This window comes from Hippichthys cyanospilos, chromosome 4 (genome assembly GCF_059441005.1).
Source record: "Hippichthys cyanospilos isolate Australia breed blue-spotted pipefish chromosome 4, RoL_Hcya_1.0, whole genome shotgun sequence".
NCBI classification, from domain to species: domain Eukaryota; kingdom Metazoa; phylum Chordata; class Actinopteri; order Syngnathiformes; family Syngnathidae; genus Hippichthys; species Hippichthys cyanospilos.
The window spans coordinates 215,060-229,719 of record NC_142372.1 but is presented as its reverse complement, the minus strand read 5'-3'; the positions used below and the strand labels follow the sequence as shown (position 1 = coordinate 229,719).

Below are 14,660 nucleotides of genomic sequence, written 5' to 3'. Positions count from 1 at the left end.
GAGCCAGGGATGAATAGCCCCCCGCCCCCGCCCCCGCCCCCGCCCCCACGGGCCGTGAGCTCGAGCCGCAGCAAGATTATTTAAGATGGAATCATGCGTGCGGGGCGAAGAGGAAAAATAAGGTTAATGGTTTCTAATTATTTAAGAGGACACAGTGCGTGCGTCGGGCCGGCGGGCAGCGGGTAAGGAAGGGGGCAGTCTATTAATAGTTGAGTCATCAGCGCCTCGACGTTCAGAAATGGCAGATTGTCAGATCCCCAATGGTGATTATTACTCGCTGTCAATGACCTTCATAACAAATGAAAATGACGCGAGCGGGACGGAACGCGCGCCGTTAAAGCGTCGGCCAGAGGCTGTCGCCGCGCCCGCCGGCTCACAAAGCGTTTGGGCATCCCGGCAGAGCGTTTCGCCGCGTTTTCCGAACGCTCCGCTTTGTCGTTTCGAAAAAAGGGAGCGCTCGCTCGCTCGCTCGCTCGCTCGGAAAATGGCCGCCGCCCGACGCCGCGCCGTAGGTTGATGTTTACGCAAAAGGAAGCCTTGTGAGGCGTTTACGTTGGCCTTTAATATGAAAAAAATATCCTCTTTCACTCTTTTTTTTGAAAAGCCAGCAAAGCTACAGTATCTTTGATTTGCGGATCTCCCTCGGCCTCGCCGACTTTCCCGCGCACGCGACCACCTCATTTCATTTGGCGTTGCCGCTCGCTCGCCCGCTCGCCCGCTCGCCCGCTCGCCCGCTCGCCTCTATTTCTTGTTGCCTTGTCGACACGCACGCGCCAGATGTCCTTTTCCCGCGCGCGCGCGCGCGCGCGCTCGCCGTATAAATCTTTTGATTTCATTTTCCGAGACACGGGACAAGTTCATAGAAGGGGAGAAGCGGCGCGTCCTTGCTCGCGGGATTTACGGCCCCGCCGCGCGCCGGAAGATGGAGCCCGCGGGCCCCTCCCCCCCGCGCGCAGCCGTGTCAAAAGCGCACGTGACGTCCGGACGGATCTCCCGGCGCCGGTTAATAACGAGGCTTAATTGCGTCACGCGGCGCGCGGCGGCGCTCGCTGATTGGCCCATTGTGCCGGCTGCCGATTGAACGCGGCGCCGCGCTGAATAGGAAATCAATGCGTTGGCACGAAGGACTTGTGATGATGTCATTGGCAAGTCAACAACGCCCGTGTACTCTTCATCTTGCTGTCATCGGCTACGCCGGGGGCCCGCGACCCTCCGTTCTCTCGCGCCGTCAAGTTTTTCCCCAAAATGCGGAAAAGGCTTGAGGCGCTCTATATTTCTCTTTGAATATGCCGCACGCATTTCTCCAAAGCCGCCTTGCATAAACCGCCGCTTTGCACTTGGCCAATCAAATATTTGCACTTGGCCAATCAAATAAGTTCATCGCCATGTCAATGCTTCCGTTGTTGTGCTGCGGTCATGAATGTATTTTTTACAATCGCAATCATTATTCTACGTTATCAAACTCTCGATTGGTCTCGGTATCGATCTCCAGTAAATGAATGTCATCAATCGCCATTCCTCATCTTTGTTCTTGATTTCTGATCGGCTATGAATAAAGTTTGACGCCTTTCCCTTTGGCGCAGCTCCATCTAGCCCGACCGCTATGGTGGCTTCTGTTCCTTGCGCCTTATAATGCGGTGCGCCCCATATGTGAAAAGCCTTTGAAAATAGGCCATTCATTGAACGCGGGATAACACGGTCACGGGAAAACCCCGCAGGCGGCCTGACAAGTAGCGTGGAGGGTGTTTTCACACTCAAAGCAAGGCATAGATGAGCCCGCAGTACAAAGCTTCCATGGAATTGAAGAAGGCCTCGAAATCAATCTTTCACATCGTGGCTGACTTTAGGACTATATTTGAACACAAAGGTAGACAGGCTTCATAGCGGTGTTCGCACGCATATATCCTTTATCCTCCTTATTTTCTCTGTTATACCGCCCTCTTGTGGCCAAAGCCTCCCCGCTAGACGGAGCGGCGCAGCGTCCGTTGAATTGGAACAAATATTATTTACCTTTTGTTCCTCTTCACTGCCCCGTTGCATTCTACACTTTTTTTTCCTTCTAGTTCATGGAACGGATCGCCTTGATTTCCGTTCATTTCAATGGGGAAGGATGTCTTGAGATACGCGCGCAGGCACGGAACAAACCAAGTTCATTTCCGATGGCGCGGACTTCTTTTTCCTTCCTTCCTTCCCTGCTTCCTTCCTTCCTTGCTTGCTTGCTTCCTTCCTTGCTTGCTTGCTTCCTTCCTTCCTTCCTCCCTTGCTTGCTTCCTTCCTTCCTTTCCTTGCTTTCCTTTTCATCGCCTGCTTCCAGCCAATAGGGAGACAGGAGACACCTAGTCATCCTTCACTAATGGTAACCACACAACTTGCTGCCAGCACAGACTGAGAGGGCGGCGTGATGAATGCACGCACGCACGCACGCACGCACGCACACACTCCAAGCTATCGTCTCGCTAACTTTATCGTTGGAGCGGGATGATGCGCGGCCCTGCGGAGAGGCAGAGTGCCACCGCGTGTGCGTGCGGGCGGGCGCGCATGCGTCCACCACTGGACGTACGCGATTGGAGGCAGATGGGGACAGAAGTGTGTCTCTTTGACGACGTCGAGGCGAGATCAATGGCTAATGTCTTTTTCCGCACGCGCACACACACGCACACACACGCACCATTTTATTCACGCTTTGAAGCCTGAAACAGTGCGTGAGCAAAGGCGGGCGGCGGGGAACAAAGGTGGGTCGGTGCCAGGGAGAAACTTATGGCAGCGCTCCTCTTCTTCGCCTTCTGTTGGTGGGGGCAAGAAGGAGGGGGGGCACGCTATCAAATACCACTTTAGCACGGCGGGAAATTCGGAGGGCCTCGTTACGCTTCCGCGTTTCTTTTTCCCATCGTTTTGCTTTTTGATCTGCGCGCGCATTGCTTCAAATCGATTGACTTCTTAGCCGTTGACCTGCTGGTGACGCGGCGTCGGGAGCCACGGGCTCTTTTTAACCGGGGCTTGGCCAAATACAATCGAGCAGCATTAATGCAATGCAAAAAATGCTGCTCTCGGTTTTTGAGATATATATATATATATTTTTTTTTTTTTCGGACTTATTATTCACATTTAATTCATTAACATTACCATGAATTGAAATTTGAAAATATTGTTAATGGTTACACGATAACCCCTGCCACAATGTGAATGGGTCGATCATCGACGGAGAAATCCGTGTATTCCACGCGTTGGAGTGGTTTTAAAAAGGGAGCACAAGTGCGCGCCTTTTTTCGGTCTGCAAGCGTTGGTGCGCTCCCGTTCCTCTTTTAGCGGCTCGTGGCTAACAAATACAAATGTTTGTGATTAGCATCTCGGCGGCACAGGTGCGCGATTGTCGTCGGGCGAAGGCTCCTTCATTAATTTGCCGCCGCCGCCGCGCCGCGCGGGCCAGAGAGTCCAAATGGCTGACAAATGAACGCGCCGATTGTTTTTGGTATGTAGCTTTTCAACAAAATGTTCAGGGGTTTTTTTTGATCCGAGTTCCCCGAGAGACGCAAACGGGTTTGACGAGGCGCAGTCAGATTTGCGCTATCATTTCTGTCCGCTTGTGTTTATGCACCGTTCGTGTTCAGAAATTTCTAACGCTGCCGCAGCGGCGCTTTTGCTCTGCCCCTCGATGGCATCCGGCGTTTTTAGTACCCGGCAAAATGAGCAAAGCGCGAGCGACCGCGGGTGAAGGCAAGCGCGAGCGGAGATGCGCGAGCCGTCTCGGCGTCAGGCCCGAAAAAAAGTTCCGAAAAGCCTACCGGACGATTTGAGCCGGAGCGTCGACCCTCCGGTTCCCCTCCGGTTCCCCTCCGGTTCCGCCGGGTGGCCTTTTATGATGCGAGCGCAAAGACGATGGCTTGATCCCCGACAAGAGCTCAACCGCTTTAGCTTTTTCTTTTTTGACTCGCCCTCCCGACAAAAAGTCGGGTGGCTTCACAGATGGCGGAAAAGACATTTTGCGCATCGCATTCATGTTTGAAGGGGGGTGCGTAGACCTTTCGAAACTAGCGCCGAATGCGACGATACGCTGACATACATTTGGAATGACGTGAAATGCGGAGTTGATGCGGCGGCAGCGCTGGGACTGTTTTGTGCCAAGGGAAGCGCAAACAAAGGCAAAATAAACTGAAAAAGGCTCCTTTATCACGGGCTGCAAAAATGTTTTATTAAGGGGAGTTGGTGTGTGTGTGTGTGGGGGGGGGGGGGTGCCAACACCTGCCTTAAAATGTCGCCTCGACATCTCCCGAATGCCATTTTGCTTAATTGACTTGGAAATGGCCCAAATGTATTGCTGAGTGCGGTCTAATTAATATTAATAATAAATGCCATTATTAAGATGAAAGAACATCTGGTGCCCCTGTTTACCGCCGCGCCAGCGTTCGCTTTTCATCTCCCGCAAAACAACAACGCGCTTTTATTTCCGTGGATTTGCTCGCTTCTTCTTCTTTTTTTTTCTTGTTTTTGTGGAAGCGTGTCTTGGCGTGCTGCGGGCCGCGCCGGGGTCGAACAGGACCGGCGCCGTGTGAAATGCGGATGCCCCCCCCCCCCCCTCCTTTCTTCTTCTTGGCGCGATTCCTCCGGGACTTGTCACATCCCCCGCCGGACCCCCGCAGCTGCAAAATATAGATTTACAAAAAGAAGTCAACGAATAAACATCTGCGGCTTGACGCGGGCGTCCGCCGGAACTTTTTGACGTTAACTCATTGGCTGCCGGCCCCGTTGAAAAGTGCCTTCCAATCAAGCCCGCCGAACGTCAACGGTCGTCAGCGGCGTGAAAAAAACCAATCGTGCGTCTCTTTGCCCGTGCAGGTTGAAGACCGGCAAACATACTCGGTAAATAATAAAAGTGCGTGCCGTACCGCAAGTGGCAACTACGGTGTCCAAACTGCGGCCCGTGGCTCATTCGCGCCACCAAAAGTGGAATTTGCCACTAATATGTTTGATTGACAGCTTTTTGAAAAGACAAATCTGCCACAGAACTACTATCAATATTTCAGTTGATAACATTGTGGATTTTGCCTAACCTTAACCCACTTTTGGCTCAAAACGTGAGAATATCACATCGATGCGCCCACGGCATCGGGGAGGAAATCAAGAGGACCGTTTCATCATGGTGTATTGTTGAGCGCAAACTATGGCCCGAGGGTCATTCCTGGCCCCCGGCCGTTTGAAGGTGGCCCGCGATCTAACTCAGAAGGCGCTGATGCGGGATTTCTCACTAACAAATAACTATTTCTCTTTTGTTTGCGCGTCACAAAAACACAATGCGCCGGCCGAGCGCCGAGGGACGCGAGCGAAGATTTGCGAGCTGGAATCTTTCCCTATCCAAAGTGCGGCGTGTAGGAGGCCGCGGCGGTCAAGTCACAAAGGTGTGCTATGCGCGAGCCTTCCTCGTCAGGTAGTAAACGTGCAACTAATGCGGCGGCGTTTCCTGATAATTGTTGTTTGCTTAATAAATTCGGCGGGAATGCCGGCGTCAGCAGTGTAAGTAAAGCTCAGATTGATTAACTCGCACCGAGCGCGCGCGCTCACAAAGATGGCAGCGTTCCAAATCAAAAGAAGCGCGTGCGCGCGCGCTCGCGAGCCCGGTGGTGTTGTGTTGCTCCGGCGTAAGGAAATCAAGTCCCGCCGGGCACATTTTTAAAAGCCTAATGCCTTTCAAATGATGTCATCACATTTTAGACCCCCCCCCCCCCTCCCCTTAATATCTGCCCCCACATCACTCCCTCCGCTCCTCGCCCCCTCCAGGCCCAATTTCGGGGCGGCGCACGTGACGCATTAGAATAATGGACTGGCGAGGAGCACGCAAACATTGGAGCGGTCTCCCGCGCCACACTTTGATTTCCCGAAAGTGAGACGGCGAGGAAGGGCGCCGTGACGGGACGACCCTTCTTTGGTTCGCGTCTTTCGACGTCTTGCGTCTTCATCCGCAACTGACGCTCTCGCCGGGAGTGAAAAAAATACAAAAACGGACACGTCTTCATCGGGGTCTAGAAAGCAAACAGCTAGCTTGATGCTAAGACGCTATTCGAGGGCAGTCCACTTCAGACGAGCGGTCAAACTTTAATCCTTTGGTTGAAATTCATTTGCAAACGTAATAATTTTTCATACGCAATGAATAACTTAACAAACGTAAGATTAGAAAAATAGACATGTATACAGTAAGTGCTTCGTGATTTTCCCATCAGCGATTCGCTAGCCATAAAAAATAAATAATAAAAACAATAATAAAAACAATAAAAAATCATCAAATGAATTACAAACAAAAACAAGATTTGACTTCTGAAAATGGTTGAATAAGAGAACACCCGAAGAACATCATTGTGGCAATTTATAACATTAAGCATTGCATATTTGAACATGAATGGTGCAGCAGCACGTGTGGACAAGCGATATTATAATATCCATATGCGTAAATTGGGGGCGCTTAATCCAGTGTTTCTCACTTACTTTTTGCAAAGTTATCCCAGGAAAGAGAAAATCTGTCACCCCCACTCACCGCACAAACTATAAAATGAATCATCCCTACAACTGCATCTTTTTGAACACTATCAAAAGCAAAAAGAGACATAAATCAACTTTTAAACCCTTCAACCCCAATTTTTCGCAGCGTTTATACAGCTTACGCGTTAGTCTAAATCGGAAGAAAACTAACCGAGTGCTTCAAAGCGACTGAAAAGGAGAAGGGCTCGTAAATGAACGGACGCAGACCGCGGACGCGTGTCGAAAAGCGCGTCCGACGACGCGGGAATATCGGGGGGGGGGGGGGCTTTCTCGAGCCGCCTTCTCGGGCGGTTCGTTGAAGCCCGTGTCCTACTTTGTTTTTTGAACCCCCCGTGAGAGTCGGGCGCGCGGCGGCGGCGGATCGTTATCAATTGATATATTTGTCAGTCGCGGGAGGGAGGGGGCGGAGCGATTGCCGACAGCCGGCAGCCGGCGGAGCCTCCCAGATGGCCCGTTCGACCGCGCTCCGATCTGATCCGGGAGCCTTTGTTCTGGCGTGTTCCATTACGCCGCCGCGACACCAGTAAAGGCAGAGGGGAGACGAGCCGCTTCAATTAAACATGGCCTCCCTCCCTCCCTCTCGCTCTCTCGCATGACAAATTCATAGCACTTGAACATTGATGGAATAAAAGCGCTTTGAATGCGCCGTTTAAAGCGCCATTCGTCTACTCGGATCCGATTTTTGCGCCGCGGCGAGGCTACGCGCGCCCGAATCTGGCCCGATCCCAAGGCGGATGTCGGGTCGGCCCCGGTGTGAAATAGGCCAGCGGAGTGCCGGCGTACGGCCGGGCGGCGGGACAAAGCCCCAGCGCGCAAAACCGCCGCCAAGTTTGAAAACGGCCCGGCGATGCCGCGGGAACGACAAGGGCTGGAGATGACGGAAAGGGCGGAGCGGTGAGCGGGGTTAGCTAGCGCGGGTGCCCGCCGGTCATCGGCCGACGGCGAGCGGGTAGCGGCGTTGGTACGTGTTTGGTTCGGGGCGTTTTTCCCTTTTGTAAATAGCCTCAATTTCAGGCCCGAAAGGAAAGGCCGGGCGGCTGTTTGAAATCCCTCATCCAAAGCGCGCGTTGCTCTTTGCCGTGTTTGCGCGCCGCTCATCAGACAGTCAGTCAACATTTGGAAGGGGCGTCCAAACACGTCTTATCTGATGAGCGCGCGATTAAAGCCGGGCGCGCCGCTCGCCGCTCGACCTTTAACGAGCCGCTCGCCGACAGCCCGCTCGCTTTGCATAGACGGGGAAAGGAATAAAGCGGGCGGATCGATATCGCCGCGAGATTCCTGGCCGCGCGCGGCGGCGCGGCCCGGCCCCGCCGACCGGATGCCGGCGATGAGGCCTAACGTAGCGGGTGACCTTCAAAATGTCATAAATGCGTTGTGCAATAAAGTGTCAATATTTGCGGTTATGCGCGGCGCCGTGACTTTTACAGTAATTGGAGCGGCCGCATTAAAAGAGACGGATCGCTCCGCCGATTGACGCGCGCGCGCACGCGTCTACCTATGGCGCGCCCGCCGTGTGTGAGCGTCGGCCTTTCCTATTATACAAAACAAAAAAGCGCTCTGTATAAGGAGAGCGTGAAACGGGCCCGTTCGGAACCCCGCAAAAACCTGCCCGTTTGACATCATGGCCGATTGAAACGCCGAAAAGAAGAAAACCAAACCGCCCGGACGCAGCGGCGCTCGGGGAGAACGTCGTCGGCCGCGATGGTCGGCAGTAGTCAAACTCCTTCCTTTTCGGAATAGGCGAGAGTATCAATAGTACCCCTATTGATAAAGCCGCGGAACGGAATACCTTTGCGCCTTCTCCGGCCGCTCGCCGTAACCCGCGCGCGACCCCGTCCTTTGACTCTTCTTCTCGTCTGGAAGAGAATGCGGTAAAAACCCCCGGGGCGGCACGTTAGCGACAACGGTCACCGGCGACCGAGTGCCGTCCCGGACTCCTTCCCAAGTAAGAATGCGCACGCGTGCGTCAGTACTCCGCTCTGCGCGGCCCACACGTCAGTCTTCTTCCGCCGATGTCGAATAAAACGAATCCAAAATCTTCGAGCGCGTAGTCTGTAGGACGCAGCCGTGGGGGGGGGGGGGCTTATATTTGGGGATTTCCGGTAATCGGCAGCGAGGTGCGCGCGCGCCCACTCCAGCATGTTTTTGCGTTGGCATGTATGCGGCGTGTGCGCGCCTGGCTGGTGGCGTGTTTTGGATTTTTTAATTTGGCCTCCATCTGCGTTGGGCAGGTGGGCGAGAGTCTGCTACAACGCCGAGCGCCGCGTGCCAAAAGAGGATGTGTAGATGTGTAGCGGCGACCGCTGGAAATATGTTTGCGAGGCGGCACGCTCGGGCGACAGTATGGCGCGCAGCACCCCCCCCGCCGCACACACACACACACGCACACACACACCCCGGCGGAATGCCGGTATGGTGATGTATTTACTCGTTACAAGCCGCCTTTTATGTATTTATTTTCAGCAAATAAGCCCAGAGCGATTTTTTGGATCCGTGCGCCGTCTGCTCCGGCGTCTTTTCCTCTTCTGTCCCGTCACGTTTCGGTCGTCCCGTCCGGTCTTGGCCCGTCCCGCCCCGTCTTCCCGTTTCTTGTCCCCGCCTCGCCTGTCCCGTCCTTTAACGTTGGGCCCTCTCCCGTCACGCCCTATCTTCTCCAAAGCTTTTTCTGGTTTCCTGTCCCGTCATTTCACGAGTTTTCCCGCCCCGCCTGGCGTTGCCTTATTTGGGCTGGTCTCAGCCTCTTTTCCCGTCGCCCCTAACCCTAACCCTTGTCCCGGCCTTTTCCGGTACCTTGTTCTTTTCGGTTTCCCCGTTCGGTCTCATCCTGCCCTTCCTCGTCTTCTCGTCATCTTCTTGGCCCGTTTTGTCTCATCCCGTCCGCTTCTGTCCCGTCTTCTCTAATGGGCGCATGAGAGCGGCAACACCCTAATATCATCATTCAATATCTACGACGGTGTTGACGCCGGCGTACCGGGTTCCGTGTGAAATGCTTCCTGTCTCGCGGCAATTTTGCAGAATCCCTGCGTGAGCCTTTAAAAGCTTCCTTTTTTTTTTCCACTTGACTTTTTCGCTTGAGAGTTCAAAGCTAATTATATCCTTTAGCCTCATTTTGGAGAAGGCAGATGCACACTTTTTACTTCTTGGAAAAGAAGCCCGTGCTCTCCTTTCCCGCCGTCGCAAGTGAAGCGGGATCCCTCCATTTCTATTCGCGGCCATCCCGAAATGTTTTTCGCCGAGCATTGAATGGCCTCCCGTCTTATTGTGCGTGACCCGCTGACTTGACTCTTTCTATTCTGTCGACCCGCGAGCGAGCGTGCGGCACGCGCCAAAAAAAATCTTCCTATTGTGCGGCGGTGGCGGCGGCGGCGGCGGCGGCGGCGGCGGCCATCTTTTATCAAATCATCGCAAGCCTTTTTATTCATGACACGGCACTGAGTTAGAGTCCGAGCAAACAACTTTAACGCCGTCATTTCCATTTGGTAATTACAGAAAAAAACCTTCAGCCTGTTTATCAAGCGTATTGTGCACCCGCTTACTTTTGCAAATGCGCTCCACACCGACCCAGGCTCAATCTACCATCCGCCGTCAAATAAAGCGCGCTTTTCAAATAACGGTTGGCTTCCGTATCAAACGTTCAAACGCTCGGTACATCGGCCGAGTCGCGCCGTGGCGAACGTCAAAGGGCGGCTAACGGGAATTCCGATCGACGTCGGCGTAATGCGCGCGTACGTGCAAAACGTAGCACGCAAAAGTTTTGTTTCTCTCGCTTTGCTTCGTCTTCCCCTTACGATCGCGATCGTTATTTTAACGAGGCATCCGTTTTCGACCCAGATGAAAGGAAACGAAAAGGGCAGCCGTGAAATATTGCTGAAAATGATGACGCTATGGATTATTCAAACGGAAGCTGATTTTGCAGCGGTAAACACGTTAAGATACAGCGGCGGCGGCAAACCCGCGGTCCGGCTCGCCGTCCCCGTACTATTTCAGAAAAGAACGGTACGCGCTAAGTTGCTGTCGTATAAATGACACAAGCCATGTAAATATTTAGCGCGGTTTTGTGGTGCGGCCCGCCTGGGAACAGATGTTGCTCTACGCGGCAGGCCAGCTAAAACCGTAGCGCTTTGAACGTTTTTTTGGGATCGCCGTCCTGGAATTGTAGTACCTGGAACGGGCACTCGGAGTGGCCGCGCGCTCAATCGGCGCCAATAAAGGACGTTTTGCAGCCGCGCGACCCGTCGACAAGGTCGAGCGGCCGTCCCGTCCATCGGGCCCGCCGTGGCTGGTTTTCACGGCGCGAAGGGTGAGGCGCCTTTGCCGTTTTTGTTCTTTTCTGCGCCGCGCTCCCTCCGCCCCGCCGACTGTCGGCGCATCAGAGGCGGCCGGCGTAACGCCGCTCGCCCTCACCTCGCGTCGTGCCGCCGTCAACGCCGGCGGCGGAGGTGATTGCGTGGATAACAGACGTGGCGTCGCACTAAAGCGCCGGCATCATCGTTTTCGGCGGCGGGGGAGGGCCGCCCGCTCGTTCGCTCGCTCGCTCGCTCGGTCAAAAGCGTTATCGCCCCGTCGTATCTGTGACAGCGAGCTGTCACAATCAGCTGGCGGCCGCCTGGGAGAAAAATCCCGCGCTGCTGACGCAGGCAAATCTATTTGTGTTTGTCGCCATTGTTCCTTCTCGTCCGCCGCCGTAAACGGGAATAAAAATGGCGGAAAGACGGAACTTTACGGCGGACGCCCTCAAAAGAACGAATTGCGCATGGCGTTTGACTCAAACGGCTGGTGTCACCGTGCTGATGCTAGGGCCCTTTTTAGTGGTGCTATTCCTGCAGCAAGTACGCCATTTTGCTTGGGGAGATTTGGTGGAGTTGGATTTCCTTTGGGATTTACCGTAATCCCCCCAAGATAAGACGCATCGGCCTTCGTTTTGGGGCGGGTCAAATTCTGGTCTTTTCCATGCCGACCCATCAACACTTTTGCGACAACGTCAAAACTACAGCAAAGAAGAAATCCTCTTACCAGTCTTTTGTCCTTGCGCGTTAAGTGTGTTTCAGATTCCCCACATTGTGAGAGGTCAGTTAACGCCTCCCCACCGCAACGTCGAAAAGGTTTTTTGTTTTTTTTTCCTATTCCTCCTGACTCGGCTCAGGTTATTTTCTCCCATAAACATCGACTCCATCCACTGTAGTCCTATACTATAGTCTATGCATTTGTTAGTGGTTCACTATTACTACCCTCATTGCGCTTATCATTTTTATTCTATTTTCGTTTTTTGTTTTGTTTTATCGACTACTTTATTACTTGACTACTTTATTATTTGATTCATTCGATTGTGGAACGTGGTCTGCCCGGGCAAGTGAATACAGTGATCCCTCCTACTTCGCGGTCTCAGATATCGCGGTCTCAATACTTCACGTTTTTTTCCAGGAAAAATAAAAAATATTTCAAAAGAAAAAAATCATTTAAAAAATGTGCAAAAATGTACAAAAATTGAAAAAAGCAAAAAAGTACATTATACAGTACTGTATTAATCAAATAACGAAGTAATATTAGTTAATAACTACTGTATGTTGAGAATTCTTCAACCGTTAGAGTTCGTGACGTTTTTTATCTTATTTTGAAATGCATGCTTTTAATTTGTCGGGTCGCGTTGCATTTCCGTTTCCTTCCTGTTTTACGTTCTCTGCGTCATTCGGCTCGTTTACGGTGACTAGTGAATGACAAAGTAAGCTCATATTTATAGTTTATTATCATTTATGTTGATAACGCACGCTGCTGCCTATGTTTAGTAAGCGATGAGTGTTTGTTCTGTTTATGTGTTGCTTTGTGTAGAGGTTGCACTTTATAGTTAGTAGTTGTTAGTTGTTGCTAACCCGCTAATGTCGGCTAAAAATACAATAAATTCATAGATTAAGTGTTTTTATGTTAGTTGACTGACTTTAAGATTGTTGTTGATTTATTATTCAACAGATACTACATGATACACCATACATGAGCCAAAATAAATGTGAAGTTCAACGTGATGACTTGCGTACTCTTTCACCGGAGTCTTGGTGCAGATAACCAGTCCTCTCAACAAAGTAATATTGAGTTATTTAATGAATATACAATAATGTTAATAAGGATAATGTAATCTTAAATAATAGGAGAATTAAAATAAAATAGGCAAAAAATATATATTAAGAAAAAAAGGATTGTTTATGGTTACTGCGGCTATATTGGGGCGTAGCCTACATAGAAATCTGGGAACTGATACCCTACTTCGCGGGTTTCAGACTTCGCGAGGGGTTGACAGCCCCCATTAACCGCGAATTAGGGGGGATCGCGGTAGCGAATTTCATTGTGTAGTGTTACTATGCATATGACAATAAAACGCTTGAAGTCGCGCACCGTCCGCGTTCCGGCAGGTTTAGGAAGACCGGAATTTCCAAATGAGGGGCAGGAACTACCGTTTCGATCTCTCTGCCCGTTGCGCTCTCAATGGAACCGATCGGAGACGCCCTAACATTTACATGATCCCTCTCGGTTTTCGTAACGGAACGAGGATGGACTCAAACGGCGGGTCCGGGCCCCTCGCTTCTTTTATTGAAAATGATCCCGTAAGAACCTCAACCACCTGCGCTATAATAGTACTGTGCATATGACAATAAAACTCTTGGAACGTGAAATATTGAAATCAAGATTATTCATCATGTTTGGTCAAACGTGTCTATTTTCTTACAAGCGGCGCATAAACAAGGCTTCAAGGCATGGTACTTACAAATAATAATAAGAATGTTCTGGTTTGGGAACTACGGAACAAATAATGGAGGTGTAATTCAGTCATGAAAAGCTAGTGTAAATGTCAAGTGTAAATCTCGTCAGAAAGCGGGAGCTTCTCCGGGTGCGAGGGCCATGACCAGGTTGCCCCTTTTGTCCCCAGATGCCGGCGAGGAGGCGGCCAAGGCGGGCGTCGGCGCGGCGCCGCCCGCGTCGCAGCATCGCGAGCGCTCGCTGGGCTCGGCCTCCAAAGACTGCCCGTACTGCGGAAAGTCCTTCCGCACCTCGCATCACCTCAAGGTCCACCTGCGCATACACACAGGTCAGTACGGCGAGGCGCCGCCGGCTCCATTTATTGAGAAAATCTCAGGTAAAAGTATTGGGAAAACGGGCGTGTCGGGATATGATGGCAAACGGGTTTATCACACCGATAGCTCAAACGACCGTTCGATCCCAAAGACGGATTCGTATTAAGTAGTTAGTCGGGGTCGCAAACATTTCTTGCCGTTTCATCGTTCCGCTCATTTCCTTGGCTTTCTTTGCCGCGAAGACACCGATCCCGTTCATCGGCCGGCCCTCGTCTCGTAAAAGCCCGCGCTCTTATTCTGGTGATCGCCATCAGCAGAAGTCGCGGCGGTTCATTTTATTTGACGTACGTATAATATGTCCACAGTCCCCCCGGTTGACTTTGAATCCGGAGCCGGACTTTTTGCGGCGTCCCACTCGGGAGGCTCGGTCCGCCTCCCTCTGACGGACGGACGAGTCGCGAGCGAGGGGAAACGCGGCGGGCGAGGTGTCCGGCGCGCAGATGGTCTCGGCTTCCGAGTCGCACGTCGGGGAACGCGCCAGGGAGCTTGGGCGGGCGCCGCTTAGTCCTTGTTAGTCCGGCGCGACCTCATTAGCCAGTCCTCGCCTTCAAGTTGCGGCTCTTGTGGTCCCGCCGCGCCGCGCCGCGCCCTCGCCCCCCTTTCACGCCGGCCGCCCCTCAATAACTTCCCGGGCGCAACAAAGTGCTCACGCGGGTGGGGCCCGCTCGATTTCACTTCATCCTCCGCTCGAGTTGGTGCGGACCTGCAGACGCGTGGGGTCAAATCCCTCGGCGGGCTGAAAAACGCACCGGCGACGATCCAGGTTACAGTCGCAAGTAGATCACGCAAGGACGCTCGCCAGTGCGGTCGTCTGCAAACTGGGCCGCCGGTCCACTTCAGGACAGTGTTCTGTCCCGTTTTTCTTTTCTTTTCAAAGACGTAGCCCTTGAGAAATACCTTTTACAGCCGAGTACCCGCTAAGCAACGCAAAGCATATTTAGATGGGGGGGAAAAAAAGCTTCGGATGGAGTCTACGTCAGCTTTTATTTCATCAGCCTGAAAATCGCTTCA

At 52.4% G+C, this 14,660-nt stretch overlaps 1 protein-coding gene across 3 annotated transcripts in view; it reads left to right on the top strand.

Annotated features, from left to right (window-relative positions):
* znf536 (zinc finger protein 536) overlaps nucleotides 1–14,660 on the top strand; it is a 131,935-nt gene that overhangs the window by 71,303 nt on the left and 45,972 nt on the right. For all 3 annotated transcript variants that reach the window (XM_088412906.1, XM_088412907.1, XM_088412905.1), the window contains one exon: nucleotides 13,445–13,603. In XM_088412906.1, coding sequence (XP_088269032.1) covers nucleotides 13,445–13,603 — 159 coding nt within the window. The remainder of the gene's footprint in view (nucleotides 1–13,444; nucleotides 13,604–14,660) is intronic.